This window comes from Sciurus carolinensis, chromosome 18, assembly GCF_902686445.1.
Source record: "Sciurus carolinensis chromosome 18, mSciCar1.2, whole genome shotgun sequence".
Classification (NCBI taxonomy): Eukaryota; Metazoa; Chordata; class Mammalia; order Rodentia; family Sciuridae; genus Sciurus; species Sciurus carolinensis.
In genome coordinates, this window is record NC_062230.1 from 11528586 (window position 1) to 11553151 (window position 24566).

At 35.7% G+C, this 24566-nt stretch overlaps 1 protein-coding gene across 1 annotated transcript in view; it reads left to right on the forward strand.

Annotated features, from left to right (window-relative positions):
* Sdk1 (sidekick cell adhesion molecule 1) overlaps positions 1-24566 on the forward strand; it is an 881670-nt gene that overhangs the window by 359339 nt on the left and 497765 nt on the right. Inside the window, exons 3-4 of the mRNA XM_047533731.1 lie at positions 17833-17939; positions 20255-20402. Of these exons, the coding sequence (XP_047389687.1) occupies positions 17833-17939; positions 20255-20402 (255 nt within the window). The remainder of the gene's footprint in view (positions 1-17832; positions 17940-20254; positions 20403-24566) is intronic.

Here is a 24566-nt window from a genome sequence, read left to right on the forward strand (position 1 = left end):
TTGCACTCCTTCATGTCCTCAGGCCTTGCCAGTGTTGTTAATTTGATCATGTAATACTTCAGTGGTATGAGGAAATCTAGATTACTTCCACACTTGAGTCATCCTGTCTGGTGGATTGTTGAATACCTTATTGAAAGTGGAAACTCTCTAGTGTTATTAAAATATCCATATTTTATATCCATCTCCATTGGTCTATTGACAAGTGACTATTTCTTTTCCCTTCTTTCTCCTCCTAGGCCTCTTCCCCGTCAGCTAAGCATTCACTGTTGCTCAGGTTTCTTTTTTTATCAATTTTCAAGCCATTCCTTTTTCAAATCTCCCTGTCTAAAGATAAGAACCAAGAGTACTGCCTACCCTTCTCCCTTCTTGAGAGGATATTCCTTCACTGTGTTCCTTTTGTCTACCTGTAAGACAGACTATGGTTGTGGCATCTCCATTTTCGGCATTGAGGTGACATCATATAAACCCAGGCCCAGTATAACTGCCCCATCAACTGGTGAGGCCTGAGTGTAGTTGAGAAAGTAGCCTTACTCTTAGGATTACCTGGCTTTGATAATAATTCCCTTATAACAGTTACCTTCAGTTGCATGTTTTCTTTTTTTTTTTTTATTTGTTTTTTTATTTTTTTTATTTTTTTTACGTTTACATAGGGTAATGATGTTTATTTTATTTTTCCCCTCCCCCCCACCCCTCCCACCCCTCCCACCCCTCTTTTCCCTCTACACAGTCCTTCTTTCCTTCATTCTTACCGCTCTCCTTAGCCTAACTCTAAACCTAACCCTAAACCTAATGCTAGCCCGTCCCACCCCCCATTATATGTCCTCATCCGCTTATCAGCGAGATCATTCGTCCTTTAGTTTTTTGAGATTGGCTTATCTCACTTAGCATGATATTCTCCAATTTCGACCATTTGCCTACAAATGCCATAATTTTATCATTCTTCATTGCGGAGTAATATTCCATTGTATAAATATGCCACAGTTTCTTTATCCATTCATCAACTGAAGGGCATCTAGGTTGGTTCCACAATCTGGCTATGGTGAATTGAGCAGCAATGAACATTGATGTGGCTGTATCTCTGTAGTATGCTGATTTTAAGTCCTTTGGGTATAGGCCAAGGAGTGGGATAGCTGGGTCAAATGGTGTTTCCATTCCAAGCTTTCTGAGGAATCTCCACACTGCTTTCCAGAGTGGCTGTACTAATTTGCAGCCCCACCAGCAATGTATGAGTGTTCCTTTTTCACCACATCCTCGCCAACACCTATTGTTGCTTGTATTCTTGATAATCGCCATTCTAATTGGGGTGAGATGAAATCTTAGGGTAGTTTTGATTTGCATTTCCCTTATTACTAGGGATGTTGAACATTTTTTCATATATCTGGTGATTACTTGTACATCTTCTTCTGTGAAGTGTCTGTTCATTTCCTTAGCCCATTTGTTGATTGGATTATTTGTATTCTTCGTGTAGAGTTTTTTGAGTTCTTTATAGATTCTGGAAATTAGCGCTCTATCTGAGGTATGGTTGGCAAAGATATTCTCCCACTCTGTAGGCTCTCTCTTCACATTTCTGATAATTTCCTTTGCTGAGAGAAAGCTTTTCAGATTCAATGCAATTCCAATTAAAATCCCAATGATGTACCTTGCAGAAATAGAGCAAGCAATTATGAAATTCATCTGGAAGAATAAAAAACCTAGAATAGCTAAAGCAATCCTCAGTAGCAAGAGCGAAGCAGGGGGTATTGCAATACCAGATCTTCAACTCTACTACAAAGCAATAGTAACAAAAACGGCATGGTATTGGTACCAAAATAGACAGGTAGATCAATGGTACAGAATAGAGGACATGGACACAAACCCAAATAAATACAATTTTCTCATACTAGACAAAGGTTCCAACAATATGCAATGGAGAAAAGATAGCCTCTTCAACAAATGGTGCTGGGAAAACTGGAAAACTATATGCAATAGAATGAAATTAAACCCCTATCTCTCACCCTACACAAAACTCAACTCAAAATGGATCAAGGACCTCGGAATCAGACCAGAGACCTTGCATCTTATAGAAGAAAAAGTAGGTCCAAATCTTCAACTTGTTGGCTTAGGATCAGATTTCCTTAACAGGACTCCCATAGCACAAGAAATAAAAGCAAGAATCAACAACTGGGATAGATTCAAACTAAAAAGCTTTCTCTCAGCATGTTTTCTTAATACCCATGGTTGGGCTCTTGGCTTATACTAAGCTCACTAGGAGTGCTTTTCAGTGCATGTAGTTCCCTGTTGCAGAAGGCATGATCATGTTCTAGAACATTAAGGATCTGTGTTTAACTCTTCTGTAGGGTTACTAGAAACTCCTCACAGTATCCTTGTTCACAACAGATATCTCTGGTAATGTCTGGTAGGATGGGATATGTGACTCAATTGGAAGGGTTACTTCAGAAATGCAGTCTAATCCTGGTGCTGACTCCTCCCTTATTCTGGGCTCCATTAAGCCTAGCATCCTGGGCTAAGATAGACTAACAGGGATCAGATTTATGTGAATCAATGATAAAGCTCAACGATAGATAGGAAAGAATTGTTTGTGAGACACTGAATATCAGGCAATGAAGGATGGTGATCTCTGAGAGCTGAAATACAATAAGTTGAGCCCTGGAATTGCCTTTATCTTGCTGCCTTGAAAGAATTTCCAGGTCATGACTCAAAAAAGGGGAATACAGGTGAAATGTGGCAGACTTGTGAAGTTAAAGAGATCTGAGGATTTGGAGACATTGAGCCAGTTAAATTTTCCAAGATTGGGTATAAGAAAGAAGGAGCTGCATGAAAAAAGGATTCTGGAGGCCTTGAGTATTCAGCAGATCTTTCATCATCACTTTTTAAAAAATATTTTTATTTTATTCTAATTAGTTGTACATGACAGTAGAATGCATTTATACATTTTGATAGATCATACATAGAATATAATCTCTTATTTTTCTGATTATACCTACTGCATGATCACATTGGTCATGCAGTCGTACGTGTACATGAGGTAATAATGTCTATTTCACTCTACTGTCATTCCTTCCCCCATACCCCTTTCCCTCCTTTCACTCTTCTACCTAACACAAAATAACTCTGTTCTTCCCTATCCCACCCCCGTAATTATGAATTAGCTTTTGCATATCAGAGAAACCATTAATTTTTGGCCTTTGGTTTTTTGGGTTTGGCTTATTTCACTTAGCATGATATTCTCTAACTCCGTCCACTTACCAGCAAATGCCAGAATTTCATTCTTCTTTAAAGCTGAGTAATATTCCACCATATACATATGCTACATTTTTTCTTTATCCATTCATCTATTGAAGGGCATCTGGGTTGGGTCCATAGTTTATTGTAAATTGAGCTGTTATAAACATTAATGTGTCTGCATCCCTGTAGTATGTTGATTTTAAATCCTTTGGGTATAAACTGAGGAGTGGGATAACTGGGTCAAATGGTGGTTTCATTCCATGTTTTCTGAGAAATCTCCATACTATTTTCCATATTGGTTGCACTAGTTTGCATTCCCACCCAGCAATGTATGAGTATAGCTTTTTCCCCACATCCTCACCAATACTTAGTGTTGCTTATATTCTTAATAATTGCCATTCTAATTGGAGTGAGAAGAAATCTTGGAGTAGTTTTGATTTGCATTTCTCTAAGTTCTAGAGATGTTGAACATTTTTTTCATATATTTGTTGATCAGTTGTATATCTTCTGTGAAGTGTCTGTGCAGTTCCTTAGCCCATTTATTAATTGGGTTATTATTATTATTATTTTTTTTGGTGTTAAGTTTTTTGAGTTCTTTATATATCCTAGAGATTTATGCTATGACTAGGCCAAGGAAAGAATGCCTCAGAAGAGTAGAGATAGTAACTCCCATGCATGCCCAGGAATGGATAGAGGGCCTGTCCTCACCAGCCAAACTGAAAAGCTTCAAAACTTTTGGGACTATTGACTAGAATACACAGATTGTCTTGAGTCTATGAAGGGGAAATATTAGTCCTAAATAAATTATTCCTTCAGTTCTGCCTAGCAAGTCTAAGAAACAAGACCCCAAATGATCACATTGCTTCTGAGTATCTTTACAGAATCAGAGAACAAAACTTGGAAATATTTATAGGAAATGCAAAAATATCCAGTACTCAACAAGGTAAAATTCACAATGTCTATAGTCCAATCAAAGATTATCAGACTTGTAAAGAGACAGGAAAGCCTGACTTATAAAAAAGAGGAAAATTAATATATTGAAACCAAGCTGGACTGAGCCAGATATTAGAATTAGAGAAAGACAATTAAACCACATGATTATTTTATATTGTTAGAGTTAGATCTGGAATGTCCCCCAAAGGCTCATTGTTAAATGTTTGGTTCCCAATGCAACAGTGCTCAGAGGTAGGGCTTTTGACAAGTGATCAGATCATAAGGGTACTGACCTCATCAGTGGATTGCTCCATTGATGAATTTGTAGTCTGAGTGGACTACAGGGAGATGGTGGAAATGATAGAACCCAGTTGTTGGGGCATGCCCTTGGGTACCGTATCTGGTCCCTGGCCCTCTCCCTCATTCCTGGCTGTCATAAACTGAGTTCCTCTGTCACACCCTTCCATCAAGATATTCTGCCTCACTTCAGGCCCAGAGCAATGGAGCCAGCTGACTATGGACTAAAATCTCTGAAACTAGGAGCCAAAATAAATCACTCATTTTAACTTTTTTATGTCAGGTGTTTTGCCACTGTGACAAAAAGCTGACTAACACACATATAATCTAAGTAGAGACATGAAAGATATTTAAAAGACATAAATCAAACTTCTAAAAATGAAAACTATAATATATCTGAGGTGAAGCAAACATTGAACAGGATTATCAGAGATTAGTCATTGCAGAAGGAAATATTAATATACTTAAGGATTTAGCAATAGAACTATCTAAAATAAGAGGCATAATAAAAAACCCACAATGAAAGAGCATTAACAAGTTACTAGAAAACTTCAGATGGTATTGTATGTGTAACTGGAATTCCTAAAGGAAGGATGGGGAGGAAAAATCCTCAATGAAATAATGCTAAAATTTTTCCAAATGTTGAAAACTACTAAATCACAAATCAACAAACCACAAGCTGGAGTTAGTAGCCAGTGCAATACAGTAAGAAAAAGAAATAAGTTAACCATATTCGAAAGAAAGAAATACGGCTCTCTTTATTTGCAAGTGTGATGATAATCTATGCAGAAATGTCATACATGTAAAAAGCTGCTGATGAGTTTAGCAATGTTATCAGATATAAGATCAGTATATAAATATCAATTATATTTCTGTACACTAGCAAAAATTTAAAATTTTATTATTGTTACAGCTGGCCCTCTGTATTCACAGGGTGCCCAGGTTGAAAAATAATTTTTTTAAGAAAGTGTCTATTCCGAATATGTATAGACATTTTTCTTGTCATACTCTAAATAATATAACAACTATTTATTTACATAGCATTTACTTTGTATCAAGTATTGTAAGTAATTTAGAAATGATTTAAAAGTACATGGTGGTGGATTGAGATAGACATCATTACCCTATGTACATGTATGATTACACGAATGATATGAATCTACATCATGCACAACCATAGAAATGAAAAGATGTACCCCATTTGTATACAGTGAATCAAAATGCAGTCTGTAAGAAGAAAAAAAAAGAAAAAAAGAAAGTACATGGAACGATATGCAAACACTTTGCTCTTTGTATAAGAGACTTGAGCATCTGTGGATTTTTGTGTTGGGTAGGGATATCTCAGGGTCATTCCCCCCAGAGATACTGAGTGTCAACTATATATTGTCACATATATATATGTGTAAACACACACACACACACACACACACACACACACACACACTTCCATACGTGACAAAAACTTCTGAAATACATACAGGATAAATCTAACAAGTGATGTGCAAGATTTTTACACTGAAAACTTCAAACATTGCTGAGAGAAATAAGACAATTGACACATAAACTGTGTTCTAATTTCTAAAGACTTACTATTTAATAACATGTCAGTTTTTCTCAGATTGGACCCATGTCTGTATTCTTTAGTCTTGAGATCTGGAGGCAAATCTCCAGGTTAAAATTTTGTGACTAAGCCAAGAGGCATATCCTACATATTGTTTATTTTTGTTGTTTTTAAATCTCCTGAGCTTTGTACTCACATAGAAGAGCCTATTTATTTGAGAACTGTTTTCATAGCTGAAACAACCAGTGGGTTTCTTCTTTAACCACCCAAACTCATCTGTATATTTGTTGGTTCACTCTGTGTTGTGACTTACAACAGGTTAATATTTTGGCTCCATTGAACTAGTCTTGCATGCTGTAACTAAAGAAATAGAATCCCATCTAGACCAAAGCTACTTAACTTGTTTCTTGATTTTGAATGGTTGGAAAGGTAAGCATAAAATTTTCAGTCTAATTTTGGCCATTTTTTTCTGTATCCAAGACTTAAATTTGAAAGTCCTTGAATTAACAGGATGAATTTCTAATTTTTAAGGCATCAAGATCTTCTGCCTTTTATCTGTAAGAAAAGGGAAAATAAACTTTGGAAGTTAAAAGTGGATGGGTAGACTATTGTTGCTCCAAGTTAAAGTAACTAATAGTGACTCCCAAGGTTTATGTGGTATGATCTTGGGCTATATTATTTGATTTAGATGTCTAGTATTAATGTAGTATGGCCTCGTGTTTATGTCTTTCCCACAAAACTGTGTTGTTTGTCTTTATTTCTGGCTTTAGTGTGACTGTCTTTTCAACTCCATGTAGTTATAATAGATAATGAATGTTTCTGGATATCTCTGAAGTAGAATTAGTATTAATCTTTTCAAGGTTTTTTTTTTTTTTTTTAATTGGAGATGGTTTGGATTTAGATAATTAATCCCTCTTGGTTCTTTTATCAGGGAATCATTGTGAAATCTAAGTGAAGAACTTTGATCAAAATGACCAGACTAGGGGCTGGGGAGATAGCTCAGTCGGTAGAGTGCTTGCCTTGCAAGCACAAGGCCCTGGGTTTGATCCCCAGCACCCCCCAAAAAAAAAAAAAAAAAAAAAAAAAAAAAAAGACCAGACTAATTTGTAACATGATTTCTTGTTGACAAATACCTCTAAATGAGACAAGTAAAAGCTTTTAAAATTATGAATTCACTTGTTCTTATGTGATAGTATTTACTCATTTAGTCCCTTTTCCCATTATGTCTTAATATGGATATCTTTAACTGTGTAGAAACTAACATTTACATTCATACTTTAATCCTAGATAAAATTGTCACAATTTTTTATGTCCACAGAGACTGGCCTTATAAAGAAGTAATTGGAGATGAAAAAAGAGATTTTTAACCATAAAAAAAAATCAATGTCTTCTTACCCAAAGGTTTTCTGGCATACCATTTCTTACTGACTTCAGAAAGTATTTAATTCTAATAATGCTAGATTTGACGGAGTGGCTCCAGTCATACATCCATGTTTCATTTAATGCAGATTTTACCTTTCCTGCCCTTGCTTTGATTAAACAAAGACAGAAATGAATGAAGTATGAATTGACCCTGCAATATTATTGATGTTAGTGAAAATCACATAAACCAGAGATCCAGATACGGAATCTTAGGGAGCCTTTTACATTTCAATATTAACTCTATTTGTTTTCTTTTGTGGTTTAAAATTTTTGTTATGGGTACATTACAATTATACATAATACTGGGATTCACATTACTTATTCATACATGCATACAACATAGCAATATAATTTGGTAAATTTTGTTCCCCTGTACTGCCCCTTTACCTCCTGTGTGCCCTCCCCCTCGTCCCTTTCCTCTCTTCTACTGATCTCCCTTAGATTTTCTCCAGATTGCCACTCCACATACACCTTTCCCTCCCCCACCCCCTTTCTCTCTAGCTCCCATATGTTAGAGTGAACGTGCGGCTCTTAGCTTTCTAAGTGTAACTTATTTCACTTAATATGTTCTTAAGTTCTATCCATTTTCCTGTAAAAAACATAATTTTTTTCCTTCATGACTAAAAAAAATTCCATTGTGTATATAGTTCACATTTTCTTTTTTTCTTTTATTTTTTCACATTTTCTTTATCTATGTTTTCCTTTCTTCTGTTGAGGGACACCTAGGCTAGTTTTATGACTTGGCTACTGTGACTTAATGCTGCTATGAACATAGGTATGCTTGTGTGAAGACTGTGATTCTTTAGAGTAAATACTGAGGAGTGGTACAGTGGTGCCATATGAGAAACCCCATGCTGATTTCCATGGTGGTTGTGCAGTCCCACCAGCAGTGTAGAAGTGTTCCCTCTTTCCCACATCATTCTCCAGTATTTATTATTATTTGTACTCTTGATGGCTGCCATTCTAACTGGAGTGAAATGAAATCTCAGTGTAGTTTGATTTGCATTTCCCTAATTGTTAAAGATAGAGAGCATTTTCTCCTTTATTTGTTGTCCATTTGTATTTCTTATTTTGAGAAGTGTCTGTTTAGTCCATTTGCCCATTTATTGATTGGGGTATTTGTATCCACATATTTTGGTAGAGAGCTCTGTCTCTACCAAGACTTGTAGAATGGAGACCTCTCCAAATACAGAGTAATTGTTCAGATCATAGGCAGAGCAAGCATAACAAATGTCCACTCCAGTGGTAACCAGGCAATTACTTGTTTTTGGACTGAAATGGTCCTGAGACTGCTTCGTAGAGAAATTCCTGGGTCCCTCTATTAGTCCATTCAGAGTGCTGGTTCATAACTGAGGTATTCTCCTTACAGTAATGGACATTTAAACCCTTGGTTTTATGGAGTTACCTGTTCAATTTTCTTAACATTATTTCTTATAATGAAGTAGCCCTGGTTCATTCTGTTAGTCTTATAGACTTCTGCCTTGATATAGAGAATACAAACATTCCCTGCTGTGTTGGTTGGAAACAGGAGCAGGCATTTTCTATATCTTAGAGGCATATGGTGCTAAGATTTTATCATACTTTCTTATAAAGAGCCAGGAAACTTTCTCTGCTTAAAAATGTGTGTTTATAAACAGTAGAGTTACGATGAATATTCCCATCTGTTAGGTGAACATAATTTGTATAGGAATTCTGGTAATAGGTGTAAGACTTTGCAACTTTTTTGGATTGTTTTTCCCTGGTGAGACATTAGACTAAAGAGATGATACAAAACAGCATATGCCTAATATTCAATTTTGTATCTGTTTCTCCCTTTTGCTTGAAAGCGCTGCTATTTTTGTGCATTAGTACATAGGATTATTATAGAAATCCATAAGAATTTAGATCTATTCAGGACACTGCAAAAAAAAAAAAGTAGAATTGAAAACAATTATGTAAAAAAAATTGTTCTTGTAATTTTTCAAATATGTTCTTCAATGACCTACCTGTACTATTTCTTTTCTAAAAACTTGTGCTGATTTTGTTTTAACTGAATCTCAAAACTCCTCTTTATTAGAATCACAGTATATAATAATCAGGCTGCTCAGCCTTCTAATTCTGATTTGTAATTTAAATAAATGGAATTGACTATGTGTTCAGTTTGATGTTATTCTGATTGTCTTCATCAATTAATTTTGAGATGAACTACTCTTCATAATAGAATAAATTTTTTAAGAAAAGCTTAGTAATATTTTTTATTATTAAAGATTTTATAAATCCTACCATAGGATCTGAAGAACAATTTCAGAGGGAAAACATTTTGATTAATATTTGCTTAATGTCAAATTACCTGTATTTTCCAAATGTTTTATTCACTTAAAATTATTCGTATCAGTTCTTTTTTCAGAATAATTGAACCCTCTTGAATAACAAGAGCAATTAGTTGAATATAAATGATTTCAAGGTATGCTTGGAACTGAACAAATAACGCTTTGTTTTTTACCTCATTTTAAAAATGCTACTCTTATACTTTGTAAGGGGACGTATTTTTTTATTTGTAGGTAACTATTACCAAAGCACCACTTTCATAAAGGAGAGCATCTCTGTGTTTTCTCCTCTTTTTAAGAATATAGGTTATCTGATCAGATTTTAGCTCTTTCTCATAGTAAACACCTTCCTATATGTGTGGAGTAAGTATTGAAGTCTTATTCTGTTTTTTCTTTTTTGGGTATAAATAAAAGATTATCTATTTATCAATTTGTAGTGTTATACATTGTATTTTAATGCAATATCATAAGCATGCAAAAAGTTGCATATTTAGAAAATAATTAGAAATCAATACCAAAACAGTATGGAAACTATATAAATACGTGGAGATTGAACAATACTGTTTTGAAAGAAAAATGCATGATAGAAGAATTCAGGGGAGAAATTGAAAAATTCTTAGAATCAAATAAAAATAGTGATACAGCATACCAGAACCTCTGGGACACTATGAAGACAGTTCTAAGAGGAAGGTTTATAACTATGAGTGCCTACCTTAGAAAATCAGTAGGTTCCCAAATAAACACCCTAATGATGAACCTCAAGACCCTTGAAAAAGAGGAGTAAACCAATTTCAAAACCAGTAGGAGGAAGAAAATAATTAAGAGCTGAAATCAATGAAATAGAGACTAAAACAACAATACAAGAACCAATGAAACAAAGAGTTGGTTCTTTGAAAAAATAGATGGATAAATTCTTAGAAAAACTAACCAAAAGAAAGAGAAGGTCCAAATTAAAAAATAAGAGATGAGAAAAAAGAAGAGAAAGAAGAAATTGTCATAGACATCACAGAAATCCAGAGGATCGTTAGGGACTATTTTGAATATTTATACTCCAAAAAAATTAGAAAACCTGGAAGAAATGGGTACATTTCTAGACACACATGATCTGTCAAAATTGAATCAAGAGGAGATAGAAAACCTAAACAGACCAATAATTAACAATGAGATAGAAGCAGTAATCAAAAAACCTTACAATAAAGAAAAGCCCAGGACCAGATGAATTCTCAGCTGAATTTTACCTTTAAAGAACTACTGCCAATGGTCCTGAAATTATTTCATGAAATGGAAATGTGTGGAACTCTTCCAAACTCATTCTATATAGCCAGGATCACCCTTATACACCAGATAAGTACACATCAAGAAAAGTGCAGACCAATATCCCTATTGAAATTAAAAAATCCTCAACAAAATATTAGCAAATCATATTCAACATATTAAGATTGTACAGAATGACCAAATTGGTTTTATTCCAGCGAGGCAAGGTTGGCTTAACATATGCAAATAAATAAATGTAATTCACCACATAAATATAATTAAAGATAGAAGTCACATAGTCATTTCTTCTTAGCAAATGAGAAAGCCTTTGATAAAATTCATAAGCTATTCATAAGAACACTACAGAAACTAGAAAAAGAACTTGCCTCAGTTATATATAGTCTCATAAAGGCTATATAAGACAAACCCAAGGCCACTTCAGATAGAGCACTTATCTCCAAATTTATAAAGAACTTAACAAAACTTTACATCCAAAATACAAAGAACCCAGTCACTAAATGGGCCAAGGAACTGAACAGACACTTTACAGAAGACATACAGGCAATTAATAAAAGTGTTCAACATCTCTAGTAATTAAAGAAATGCAAATTAAAACAACTCTAAGATTTCATCTTACTCCATTTAGAATGACTTCTTATCAAGAACAGAAACAATAATAGATGTTGGTGTGGATGTGGGGAAAAAGGCACACTCATACATTGCTGTTGGAATTTTGGAGTTGCAAATTGGTGCAGCCACTCTGGAAAGCAGTGTGGAGAATCCTCAGAAAACTTGGAATGGGCCCACCTTTTGACCCAGTTATCCCACTCCTTGGTTTATACCCAAAGGACTTAAAGTCAGCATGTTGCAGTAATGCAGCCACATCAATGTTTTTATAATCTCAATTCACAATAGCTAGATTGTGAAACCAACCTAGATGCCCTTCAACAGATGAATGGATAAAGAAACTGTGGTGTATATATATATATACAATGGAATATTATTCAGCCATAAAGAATAATAATAATATGGCATTTACAGATAAATGGATGGAATTGGAGAATATCATGCTTAGTGAAATAAGCCAATCCCAAAAAAGCAAAGGCCAAATGTTTTCTCTGATAAGTGGATAACGATACATAATGGGGGTGGGGAAATAGAGGGTGAGAGAAGAATGGAGGAACTTTGGATAATGTAGAAGGAAATGAGAGGTAGGTGGGGTATGTAAAATGGTGGAATGAGACAGACATCATTACCCTATATAGATGTATGATTACACAAATAGTATGAATCTACATCGTGTACAACAATAGAAACAAAATGATGTACCTCATTTGTGTACAATGAATCAAAATGCAGTCTGTAAAAAAATTTTTAAAAAAAGAATACAAATAATAATAAATGCTGGAGAAGTTGTGACGAAAAAGAAACACTTTTATACTGTTGTTGGGATTGTAAATTAGTGTAATGGCTGTGCAAATTAGCATGGAGTTTCATCAGTAGACTAGGAATGGAATCACAGATGCACCACTCATTGGTATATATTCTAAAGGATTAAAGTCAGCATTAGCATAGTGGTGCATGCCTACCCATGTTTATAGAGCACAATTCACAACAGTCAAACTATGGAACCAGCATAGATGTCCATTAATGAATGAATAGATGAAGAAAGCTTGGTGTATCTATACACAATGGAGTTTTATTCCTCCATAAGCAAGAGTGAAATTATGTTATTTGCAGGAAGATGGATGGAACTTGGGCGCATTATGTTAAGTGAAATAAACCATATTCAGAAAGTCAAAAGTGGTATGTTTTCTCTCATTTGTGGAAGCTAGAGAGGATAAAGGAAGAGAGAGATGTGGGGTGGGAGCTCATGAAAATGTGAGGGAGTCCAGTAGAGTAGAGGAAAGGGACCAGAGGAGGGAAAGGAGGAATAACTGGGGAATAATATTGGTCAAAGTATATTGTTATATCATGGACATTTAGAGTATATAAAGATGAATCTCACCATTATGTATAACTATAATGCACCAAAAATAGGAAAAATGCTAAAGGAAGTTCCTAAACAAAACGTTAAGACAACATTTTTCTATGGTGTCCTCCTTTGCACATGAGGAAAGTGCCCTGTAAAGCAATTAGGTATTCCCTTCTTGGGGAGTAGTTACCTATCTAGTTACATAACTTGATGAGTTTGGAGGTAAGTGAATACCCATGAAGCCATCATCACAATCCACAGTACAAGCTCTCCATCATCTCCCAAATTCCACTTTTGCCCTTACTATTACTTTTGTGAGATAAGAACATGTAACATAAGATTTTTCATCTTTTTAAGCTTTTAAATATGCAATATTGTATTGTTAATGCTAAACACTGAGTGCTCAATAGATCTCTATGACTCCTCTTACATAACAAGAATCTTTGTTTCCTTTGCTACCCCCTTAGTTACCCTCCTACCAGTCTCTGACAGTCACCATTCTACTCTGCTTCTATTGGTTTAGTATTTTCAGTTCATCTTACAAGTGTTATCATGTAGTGTTTGTCCTTGTGCTTCTCACTTATTTCCCTTAACATAATGTCCTGTCCTTCAGGTTTATCCATGCTGTTGTGGAAATGGCATGATTTTCTTCTTTTTTAGACTGAATAATATTTCTGGATGTGCATATACCACATTTTCTTTGTTAATCTGTTGACAGAACACTTAGGTTTTTTCCAGATCCTATTGTGCAACTGCAGTGAACATGGGATTGCAGATATTTTTCAAGATCCTAATTTCAATTCCTTCATATATATACCCAGAAGTGGCATCGTGGACTCATTGGCATTTCTGTTTTTAATTTTTTAGGAATCCTCCTTTCCTGTTTTCTGCAGTGGTTGTACCAGTACACATTCTCACCAGTGGTGTAAAGAATACCTTGTTCTGTCACCCTCACAACATTGATGATGATGATGATGATGATGATGATGATGATGATGATGATGAATGTTTATGTTGCTGGGTATCAAACTCAGGGACCCTTGAATGCCACATAAGCACTCCATCATTGAACTACATACTCACCCCTTTTTATTTTGTTTTGAGACAGGGTCTTACTAAGTCGCACAGGTTGGCCTTGAATTTGCAATCTTCCATCCCAGCCTCCAGAGTAGCTGGGGTTACATTTGTGTACCACCATAGCCAGCTCTTTTGTTGTTTTTCCACTTTTAAAAAATAGGCATTCTAATAGGTGTGAGGTAGCATCTCATTTTCTTTTTTTTAATTGTTTGCTCTAAGTAGTTATAGATGACAGCAGAATGCATTTTGACTCATTATACACAAATGGAGCACAATTTTTCATTTCTCTGATTGTACATGATGCAGAATCACATCATTGTGCAATCATACATGTATATAGGGTAATAATGTCCATTTCATTTTTTCCCACCCCCAAACCCCTTCCCCCTCTCCTCACTCCCCTCACTCCCTTCTGCCCAATCCAAAGTTCCCCCATTATGGATGAGCATCCACATATCATAGAAAACATTTGGCCTTTGGTTTGGGGGATTGGCTTATTTTCCAGATGATTAATGATGTTGAGCACCTTCTCATATAGATGTTGGCCATTTGAACATGATCTTTAGAGAAATACCTGTTCAGCTCCTTTGTCCATGTTTTAATTGAGTTCTCTCTTTCACTGCAGAGTTCCTTAAAAAGTTTGAATATTAACCCTTTATCACATAGGGTTACTCAAGACTTATTATTTAAAAAAAATAAATTAGAATATTATCCATAGTGGTTGGGTTCCTTTTGACAGAATTCTTCATGGATGAAATTAATTTCAGTGCCCTTCCTACCTTTCTTCTTCCCCTCATTCCTCCCCTTATTATTCTCCTTCCTCTACTGATCTTTCTTTCACTCATTTACTTTGTGAATGGTTCTTTCTACTTACAAATAAAGGTGAAATTCTCTATGATATATTTATATATGCACAGAAGATTATTTTGTTCATTTTGCATTTCCTCCTCTTTCTTGTCCTTCCTTCCTCCCTTTCAGTGTTCTTCTGTTCCACTCATGTTCATCTTATCTTTATAATATCTGATATTCCCTTATTTTGCTGAAACCACCACATATGAGAAAAAAGTCAACCCTTTTTTTTTTTCCTCTGAAACTGGTTTATTTCACTTAACATTATGTTCTCCATTTCCATCCATTTACCAGCAAATACCATAATTTCATTCTTCTTTATGGCTGAGTAAAACTCCAGTGTGAATATATGTTCCACATTTTCTTAATCCATTCATCTATTGACAGGCATCTGGGCCAATTCCATAATCCAGCTATTGTGAATCGTGTTGCTACAAACATTGAGGTGGCTGCATCACTATAACATGCTGATTTTGGTTCATTTTGAATGAACACTCAAGAGTGTGATGACTGAGTCATATGATGATTTCATTCCTGCTTTCTGGAGGAATCTTCATGATGCATTCCTAAGTGGTTGTACTCATCTTCAGTCCCTCCAACAATGTAAGAGTGTGCCTTTTCCCCCTACATCTTACCAGCCTTTATGATCTGTGTTATTGAAAATTGTCATTCTGACTGGAGTGAGATGAAATCTTAATGTAGTTTTGATTTGCATTTCTCTGATTGCTAGAGATGTCAAGCCTTTTTTCATGTTTTTTGGCATTTTATGTTTCTTCCTTTGAGAAATGCCTTTTTAGTTCCCTTGTCTATTAATTGATAGGATTATTGGGGGGGTTATTAAATTTTTAAATTTGTGGTATATTCTGGATATTAATCCATTGTCAGAGGAGCAGCTGGTAAAGATTTTCTCCTATCCTATAGGCTCTCTCTTCACACTCTAAATTACTTCCTTTGCTGTGCAGAACTTTTTAAATTTGATGGCATCTCACTTATTGAGTCTTGGTTTTATTTCTTAAACTCTTCAGAGGTCTTGTTAAGGAAATTGTTGCCAGCACAAATATGATGGGTGTTGACCCTGTGTTTTCTTCTAGTAGTTGCAAGATTACTGGTCTAATTCCTGAATCTTTGATCCATTTTATTTTACTTTTGTTCAGAGTGAGAGATAGGGATCTAGTTTTATTTTTCTACATATGGATATTCAGTTTTCCCAGTACCACTTGTTAAAAAAGGCTGTCTTTTCTCCAATGTATGTTTTTGGCACCTTTGTTAAGCATTAGAGAGGTTTAAGTGTGTCAGCTTGTCTCTGGTCTTCAAGTCTGTTTTGATACCAATACCATGCTGTTTTTCTTACCATAGCTCTGCAAAATAACTGTATTGTGATACATCTAGCATTGTTTTTTTTTGCTTAGTATTGCTTTAGCTATTCTGGGTCTCCTATTCTTCCAAATGAATTAAAGGATTGTTTTCTAATTTTGTGAAGAATACTATTGACATTTTGATGAATTACATGGAATCTGTATATTGCTTTTGATGGTATGGCCATTTCAACTATATTAATTCTTCCTTTCAAGGAACATAGGAGGTTTTTTCATCTTCTCAAGTCTTTTTTGATTTCTTTCTTCAGTGTTTTATAATTTTTATTGCAAAGCTATTTCACTTCCTTGGTTAGATTGATACCCAAGTACTTTATTTATTTATTTTTTGAGATTATTGTAAATGGAATAGTTTTCCTAATTTCTTTCTTAGCAGAATTGCTGTTGGAGTATAGGAAATCTATTGACTTATGTATTTTGATGTTGTATCATGCTACTTTGCTGAATTCATTTATCAACTCTAGAGGTCTTCTGGTCAAGTTTTTCTGGGTCTTCTAGATATAGGATTATGTCATCAGAAAACAGAGACAGTTCGTCTTCTTATTTTCCTTTTCGTATCTCTTTAATTTCTTTCTCTTGCCTGATTGCTCTGGTTAGTGTTTTGAGAACTATAATGAATGGAAGTGATGAGATTGGACATCCTTGTCTTCTTCCTGATTTTAGAGAAAATGTCAAGCCTTACTCTTGATCTGCTCCTGAACATGATGTAGAAACCAGTTAGTGTGCCTTCTCAATTAGCTTGGCTAGCATGCGTTCACGAGCTGGGTAGTTCTCTTCAGGTGGTCACTAGTTATGTATCTAACTTTCCTATGGATTTTAAGACATACTAAGTTACAAGATTAGCAGTTAAGCTAAAGAAAGACTTTTATGGAAACTATATCTTTTAGTTAGTTTTTTAAATGAAAATATGCTGAAGGTTTTAGAAAGATATGGTTTTGACTGATGATTATGACTGCCTCAGGAATGGAAACTACAAATGAAATGACTTTCTGTCATCTGAAAAAAGTATGAAGTTACTGTCAGGTTACATATGGAGAAATGAGTAAAGGAGGTGTATCTTCATGTTGGGAGGTATGCATGTGGGTCTGGAGAGAGGAGTGAGCCTTGACACCACTGTTTCCTTGTCTGCGGACAGATGGGTCTCATCCTAAACTCAGCCAGAGTGTTGCAGCACATTGTGTTAAGACTGTTGCCAGAAATCATTTCTAGAAATTCTGAGGTTCAATGGAATAAAAATATTTTTTGTTGAAAGGTTTTGTTTAAATGCAGTGACTTTTAATTACTTAACATTTCTCAACATTCATCCTATCATGAGTAATACCTACTTGGCTTATGGTGTGTGCTAGACACCTAAGTCTTAAGTTCATGTGATGGTCTCAGCCTGTTTGGGGAGGCAGATATCAATGCAGTAATCTCACAAACAGCTCACAGTTGCCATACATACCTTGGTCAGGGAAGGGTTGCTTAGATCTTATGTTACCAAAAATAAAATGTTAGCTGAGCACTTGCTAGATGACATGCCAGTGCTGTCCACTAACACTTCTTTTTTGTATTTGGCAGGTATGTTATTCCATCTTTACAGAAGCTCGATGCTGGATTTTACCGCTGTGTAGTGCGAAACAGGATGGGTGCGCTCTTGCAGAGAAAATCAGAAGTTCAAGTTGCATGTATGTGTTCAGTAGAAGGACTTCTAATGTTAACAAGACAAAGCAGCTGTGGGGAGCTAATCAAAATCATGTCTAGCCTTTGTAGGGACTGAAAGTTTATCTTTGGTTCAAGTAAAATAGAATGATGACTGAAATTGGTGAGAGAGGAGGAATAGCTAGTGTGACTGACCAGGTGAGGGGCTAATGAGGCAGATGTCACATTTTTCAACTGAAAAGATTAAGGACCTCTGTGAGGCCCTGGGGAGGGTGCAAAAAGGAATAAAATGACTGGTTTGATGAATCAGTTAGATGCTCTTAGCTTGCATTATGCAGAATTCAAAATGTTTTTAAAATTAAAAGTGAAACCCATATACAGCAAATGTCATCAATTCATAATCAGTTTTTTCCAATAATGATTTGTTTGAAATCCTTTTGCTGTGCTACAAAAAGTATCCATGTCCCAGGTGTTAATAATTTTATAGTAATTTATTCTGTATTGAGCAGTTTCATTTCAGAGAATGAAACTTTAAAAATAACTGAAGGAGCTATCATAATACAGGGAGCCTGAATTTTAATGTAGTCGTTAGGAGAAAGAGGGCAGTGAACTTGTCCTATCCATTTAGTCTCTCTCTTTTTTTTTTTTTTTTCTAATCCAGATTCTATGAAGAGCAGGATTGATCTAAAATAGTATCCACTTAATATTTTGAATGGATTACCAACATGTCTCTGTGTTTAAAAGTAGGGGGAAAATGTTCTGAATTTTTAAATTACATTTTAACTTGTTGTAGAATTTAAGAAACACTGCAGAGTTCCTAAGTTGGGCTGTGCTATTTGCTGAGGACAAGATTTCCCCGTTTGTTATTTTGACCACAATTAAGGCCTGAAACTTTGTGTTAATATGTAAAATAAAATAATATATAGGGCCAGGATGTGGCTTAGTGGTAGAGTGCTTGCCTAGCATGCAAGAGTCCTTGGGGTTCAGGCTCCATCATTGCAAAATGAAAATAAACAACACACAACAAAACTAATAGTATCTAGTTGTTTTAGAACTCAAGGTAGAAAAGGAAAACAGCTAGATACTATTTGTTTTGTTGTGTTTTGTATGCAGTATTGATACCATACATATTCAGTTCTGTTTTTAAATCACTAGGCAGGCATAAGTTTTTCCTGACATGTGATGATGAAGTCACTCAGCTAAATCTGTCTACAGAATAATTCAAACTTTTATTCAGTAGGATAATTGAAAATATAATAAATAGAGTGCAGATCAATACCCAAACCATATTTGAGTAAGTTAAGAGCCTGGAATTTATTATAATATATTAAATTCTATTTTATACAATTGAGTTTGGACTTCTCTTGCTTAATTATTTATATCCTTATATCCTTATTTCTGCCCTTCATCTCTAGCTCTTCCTTTTCTCCTCCCTTTGATAACAAATTTCACTTTACTTTAAAGAAACCATGGATTTTTTCTTAATCTGATTCATTGGTTTGTTTTATCTTTTCCCTCAAATATTACACAATGTTACATCAAAATAATTTTTGAATAAAAAAGCCATAGATAATAAAGCTTTCTTATGGAAAATTCCAAATTTATATACATTTAAAATGCAGTGTTTTGCCATGTCTATGTTTGTACACATGAATCTGTATGTGATCATAATATGGGTATTCTTCAAAAATTTCAAGGTATCATTTTAAAAATTTGCCATTTATATCTACATTCGAATTGCTGTTTTTTCCCCTGTGACCTCATTTTTATGTTTTTAGCCATTAGAACAAGACTGACCCAAATTAAGTCAACAGTGAGTGGGTAAGATAACTCCCTATAAACTCCATACTGGTTAGAAAATACCTCCCAAAAGATCTGCTAGGGAGGCAGTCACCCCAGAAATGAATAGGAGAAGAAACCAAGTGGAGCAAGAGCTGGTGCTGGGAAAGCAGGCCTGAAAGATTTGGTAGCTGGGAGAGGTGCAGAAGCATTTTTTTTACAATTCCTGTGAGAACAGCTTCCTGTGATACTGGGACGTTTTGCAGCAGTACATTTCAGTGTTGCAAGCAGTTACAGTCATTCTCGTTGTTGTTACAGTAAGAAAAAGGCGGTGTGGTTCTGCTGAGTACTAAGCTTCATGGCCACTTTGGAGGTGCAAGGCTTTGCCTCGTGCTTGTCGCAGCCAGATCTGTGCTTGTCAGTGCAGCCGTTCAGCCTTGTTGGTCTTAATTGTTGAGCATAACATCATTGTCAACTTTACTGTAAAATATAGTTTTTCCATCTCCAACCTCTACTCCTCTAAATTGTTTTCTAGACTTAAAAAATTAATTTCTCTCTGCAGATATGGGAAATTTCATGAATACAGACCAAAGGAAGACTGTTTCACAAGGACATGCAGCAGTTCTAAACTTACTGCCCATCACCAGCTGTCCCAGACCTCAAGTGACTTGGTTTAGAGAAGGGCACAAGATTATTCCAAGCAGCAGAATGTAAGTTGTTCTAAACATTAAAGCTTCAGATAAAATTGATTATGCTCACTGGCACCATTTGCATATTAAGTGAACCAATTAAGGTTACCAGTGATTTGACAATAATAGCCTTGTCTAGGAGTCCTAACTCAGTCCTTAATAAACAGCTATTTTGAGACTAGCTTGGTCATTTTTAAGCAGCTTAAGCCAGTGCCCATGTCATGTTATTCTTCAGGATGTTGCACACCCTGAACCCAAAGAACCCTTGCCCACTCTTTGTAGATCATTCTTTTTGTTCTCGGTTAGAGTTTAAGGTGTCACTGTCATTCCTGAATTGTGTCTAGCTTCTAGTACTAATTTAACCAGGTTTGTATATACTTGTAAAGCTGTGGGCTTTCCCTCCTCTTTTTATTGAGCCATGTTTGATACTACTTTCTCTGATGATAAAACAGTAATTACTGCTTATTTCTCTTTATCCTTTTATCCTACCATGACAGTTTTATTTCCTTTCGTCTAATTAGTGGCTTGCCCATCTATTGCAGAATAGTCGCTTTGTGATTAGTTAAGCATTATTTCAAGGTGTTTTTGTCTATCCCACATTGAAGATATTTGTCTAATGCTTCTTCATTTGGAGCTTTAAGTAATTTAAAAAGAACATTTGGTATATATTTCATAACTAGGCACTTTTCATTCTAAAGACATATTCCAAATATAAAGGTTTCAAGGATGATAATTTCCAAGAGGATCATGAAATGCTATAAGCTTAGGGTAAAAGTCACATATTTTATACTGCTGAGTGGTTGCATTTACATGAAAATTCATGATGGGAAGAAACTTTTGTTGTGTTTCATTTTTCAAAAAGTATATTTCTAAGACAATTTGCTGAATAGATTTCAATTAAAACTATGAAAGTAACTGTGTGGCATAAACTGTCTTTCTCCCCTGCCAGAGCTCCTATGGGATCTCTTCTTTAAGCCCAGTTTTAGCATCTGTCCACCTAGGCATCAGAACACTTTTTGAATCTGGACTATTATTAAGCTTATTTAGCAAATGTTTCTATTTTGGTTATTGAAACAGGGAACAAAACCATGAGACATATGTAAAGGCCATATTTCAACATTCTAAAATTACAAATGACCTTAGAAAATGAAATAACTACTATCTCTTTTTTTGTTTCGTTTTGTTTATGAAAAGTGACTTAGATATCCACCTTTATATTGATTCCAATCATAGCAGATGTCTTTGAGTTTGGGTGAAACAAAAAATGAAGGATCAATATCTCATTGCCTTAGGAAATTGTTAGGCTGAACAAATGGCAGCTCCGAGTTTTATATAAATGTTCTAGAAGTTTCCAGTGTTGAACACAGTATGACAGGTGAAGGTGGAAAAAATGCTAGGGGGAAATTGGTACCAGGGATGGGGAGGTAGATTGAATTAAGCTTCTTAATTATTATCAGTTACAGCAAAATTGATGGTGGAAGGATTATTTTAACTTGGTAGCATTTATTAACTTGTGGTTTAGCTTTGTTTATAAGAGAATGTTTATTCAAGAAGTATGAAAGGGTATACAATAAAATAACACTTAATTTCATGAGCTTTTTTAAGATTGCAGATCCACACTAAAGAGTGTTTAATTCCTAATGAGGTAATAAAGTAAAAATACTGTTAGGACGTGAGCTTAGTGTCCCATCAAACAAATGGTCTGCTTATAATTGTGATGCTACTGATAAATGTCCAATCTCAGTAAGACCATGTGGTGGTATACCTTTTGTTAAAGAGATGAAATGAGACTGATCATGGATATTTACACTTCTGCAAGGCCTTTTAGCTTCATATTTTCCACCTTATAATCACCCCACATTTATTAAGTACCTGCTGTGCAAGATACCATAAATCAGTATGTGCATGGCTTTCTTCACAAGTTTATATATCATTCAAAGATATATTGCCTTCCACTTCTAAGAAAATTCCACTTTTGACAAAAGATGGAAAGACATTCCTGCATGCCTCTGCCCAGAGGGTTGGCAGGCAAAAGTCAGATGGCGTCAGATGTGTTCTGCACCACCAGAGGTGCTTTTTCAACCTGGAACATTTGGCTGGAAGCCTCATACATGTTGAAACTTTGCATCTGCTTTAAACTTCCTCAGTCAGTTTCCTGACACAACAGGAGTGAGGGACCTTTGTCCAGGCAGAGGAACCTCTTCTCCCCTCCCACTGTTTATAGCATAATCTCATGTTGAGCTTTTAGGCTTACAAGTAAATTATTATTTTTTTTCATTTTGAAAAGAAACAGTAAGACTTGTTTCCCAACTTGAAAAATTAGTTCCATAGCCTATTAATTATCTTAGTGGCTAATATTTGTTGAGGACCTCTTGAAACATATCTTCTCTAATCCTCACAATTGGCTTCTGAGGCAAGTATAATTTGTTCCACCTTAGAACTGCTGACCTACCCAAGGGCACAGCCAAGGAGCTAGGATTGCAACGCAGGTCCACACAAATCATGCTGTCTTCTGTATCAGGCTAATTCTTCTTTTCACTTTAGTCACTCAACTTTCTTCATGCTCTTGATCATTTTTTCCACATATTGTTTGTCTTTTTCCTCATTCATGTAGAGGACTGGCTTTCAATTTGAAACAAAGTTCCACTTTTGACTAAAGATGGAAAGGCATTTCTCTTTTACTCCTGCACAGATGGTTGGCAGGCAAAAATCAGATGGCATCAGATGTGTTCTGCACCACCAGAGGTGCCTTTAAAATATGGAACGTTTGGCCCAAAGTGCATTGTATGCACGGAAACACTGATCTTTTGTTTTATAGGTTATATTTAGGTTAACCTAGATTTGTGTAGAAGTGTCAGTTATGGCCGTATTTCAAAACTGTAATCAATAAGATTTCCTCCTGGATTAGATGTGGGATGTGGTGGTGGGAAGCAACCATGGATGATGTTTAAGATCTCTGACCTGATCAACGGTAGTGTAGAATTATCTTTTCCTGAAATGGGAAGACATTTTTGGGCAAAGCAAGTTTGTGTAGGGATGATGTCTGTAGTTTCTTTTGGACATGTGAAGTTCAAGGTGTATATTGCATAGTCAAAAGGAATCAATGATTAGACAGTTGTATGTATCAGACCCAAGGTCAGCAAAGATATCTAGGTTAAATTTGGCATGTTAATGATTTTTAAATTTTGTACAAACCTGTGAAACATATGAGCCAGTAGGTGCGGCCCAGGGGGTTTCATTGCATCGTTCATGCTCTTATCTTGTCACAGAGGTTGATTTGATTATCTTTTGAAAAAAGACATTTTGTTGGAGTATATAGGGAATTGTAGAACTGAACAGTAAGGAGAGGACTCAGCAGTTACCAGGCTGCTCTGTGGTCCAGAGAGCAAATCAACAGTATAATGGTTTCCCAAAGAGCTTAATTCCTGGAACTTGTGAACTTGTTAGGTTACATGGCAGAGCGGAATTAAAATTGAAGAAGCAGTGAAGAACTGATACAGGTGGGAAGAAGGGACAAAAGGAAAAAGACACTCTTCCAACTAGTGCAGTCAAGATTTAGTAGCTCTGCCCTATGAAAGGCACATGCTCAAATGCTGGCACCTCTCAGTCTTAGCATCTTGCCCATAGGCTTTCACCCTGAGAGTCACATTCCAATATATGTTATCTGTACATTCCACGCACAGAGGTCTAATTCTCCCACGCTTCCTCTGCTCTCTCTGGGAGGAGAAAGGCTAAGCATTTCTTTTGTAGTGCGGGTAGGAGGGTGGTGACTGGATCCTCATGCCCACCTCGTAACACTTCTCTTTTGAATGTTTGGGCTCTTCTGACATCATTGTCCTAAGATTATGCTTTCCCTCAAAACTCTGAGATAGGAGAAGAAACTTTTTTTAGCATCTTAACCAAGATTCTGTATTGCAATAACTGTGTGAATCTGTAGGTCCTGTCTATTCAAATAGTTTTTGTTCGCCTCCCTGCCCCAGCTCCCGTGGTTCTAGGGATTGAACCCAGGGCATTCCACATCTACATTCCTGGTTCCTTTTATTTTTTTATTTTAAGACAGAGTCCTGCTAAGTTGCTAAGGCTAGCCTCAATCTTGTGATCCTCTTGCCTCAGCCTCTTGAGGTACTGGGATTATAAGTGTGCAACACTGCACCTGACTCAGGTAGTTTTCTCATCAGACCCAGT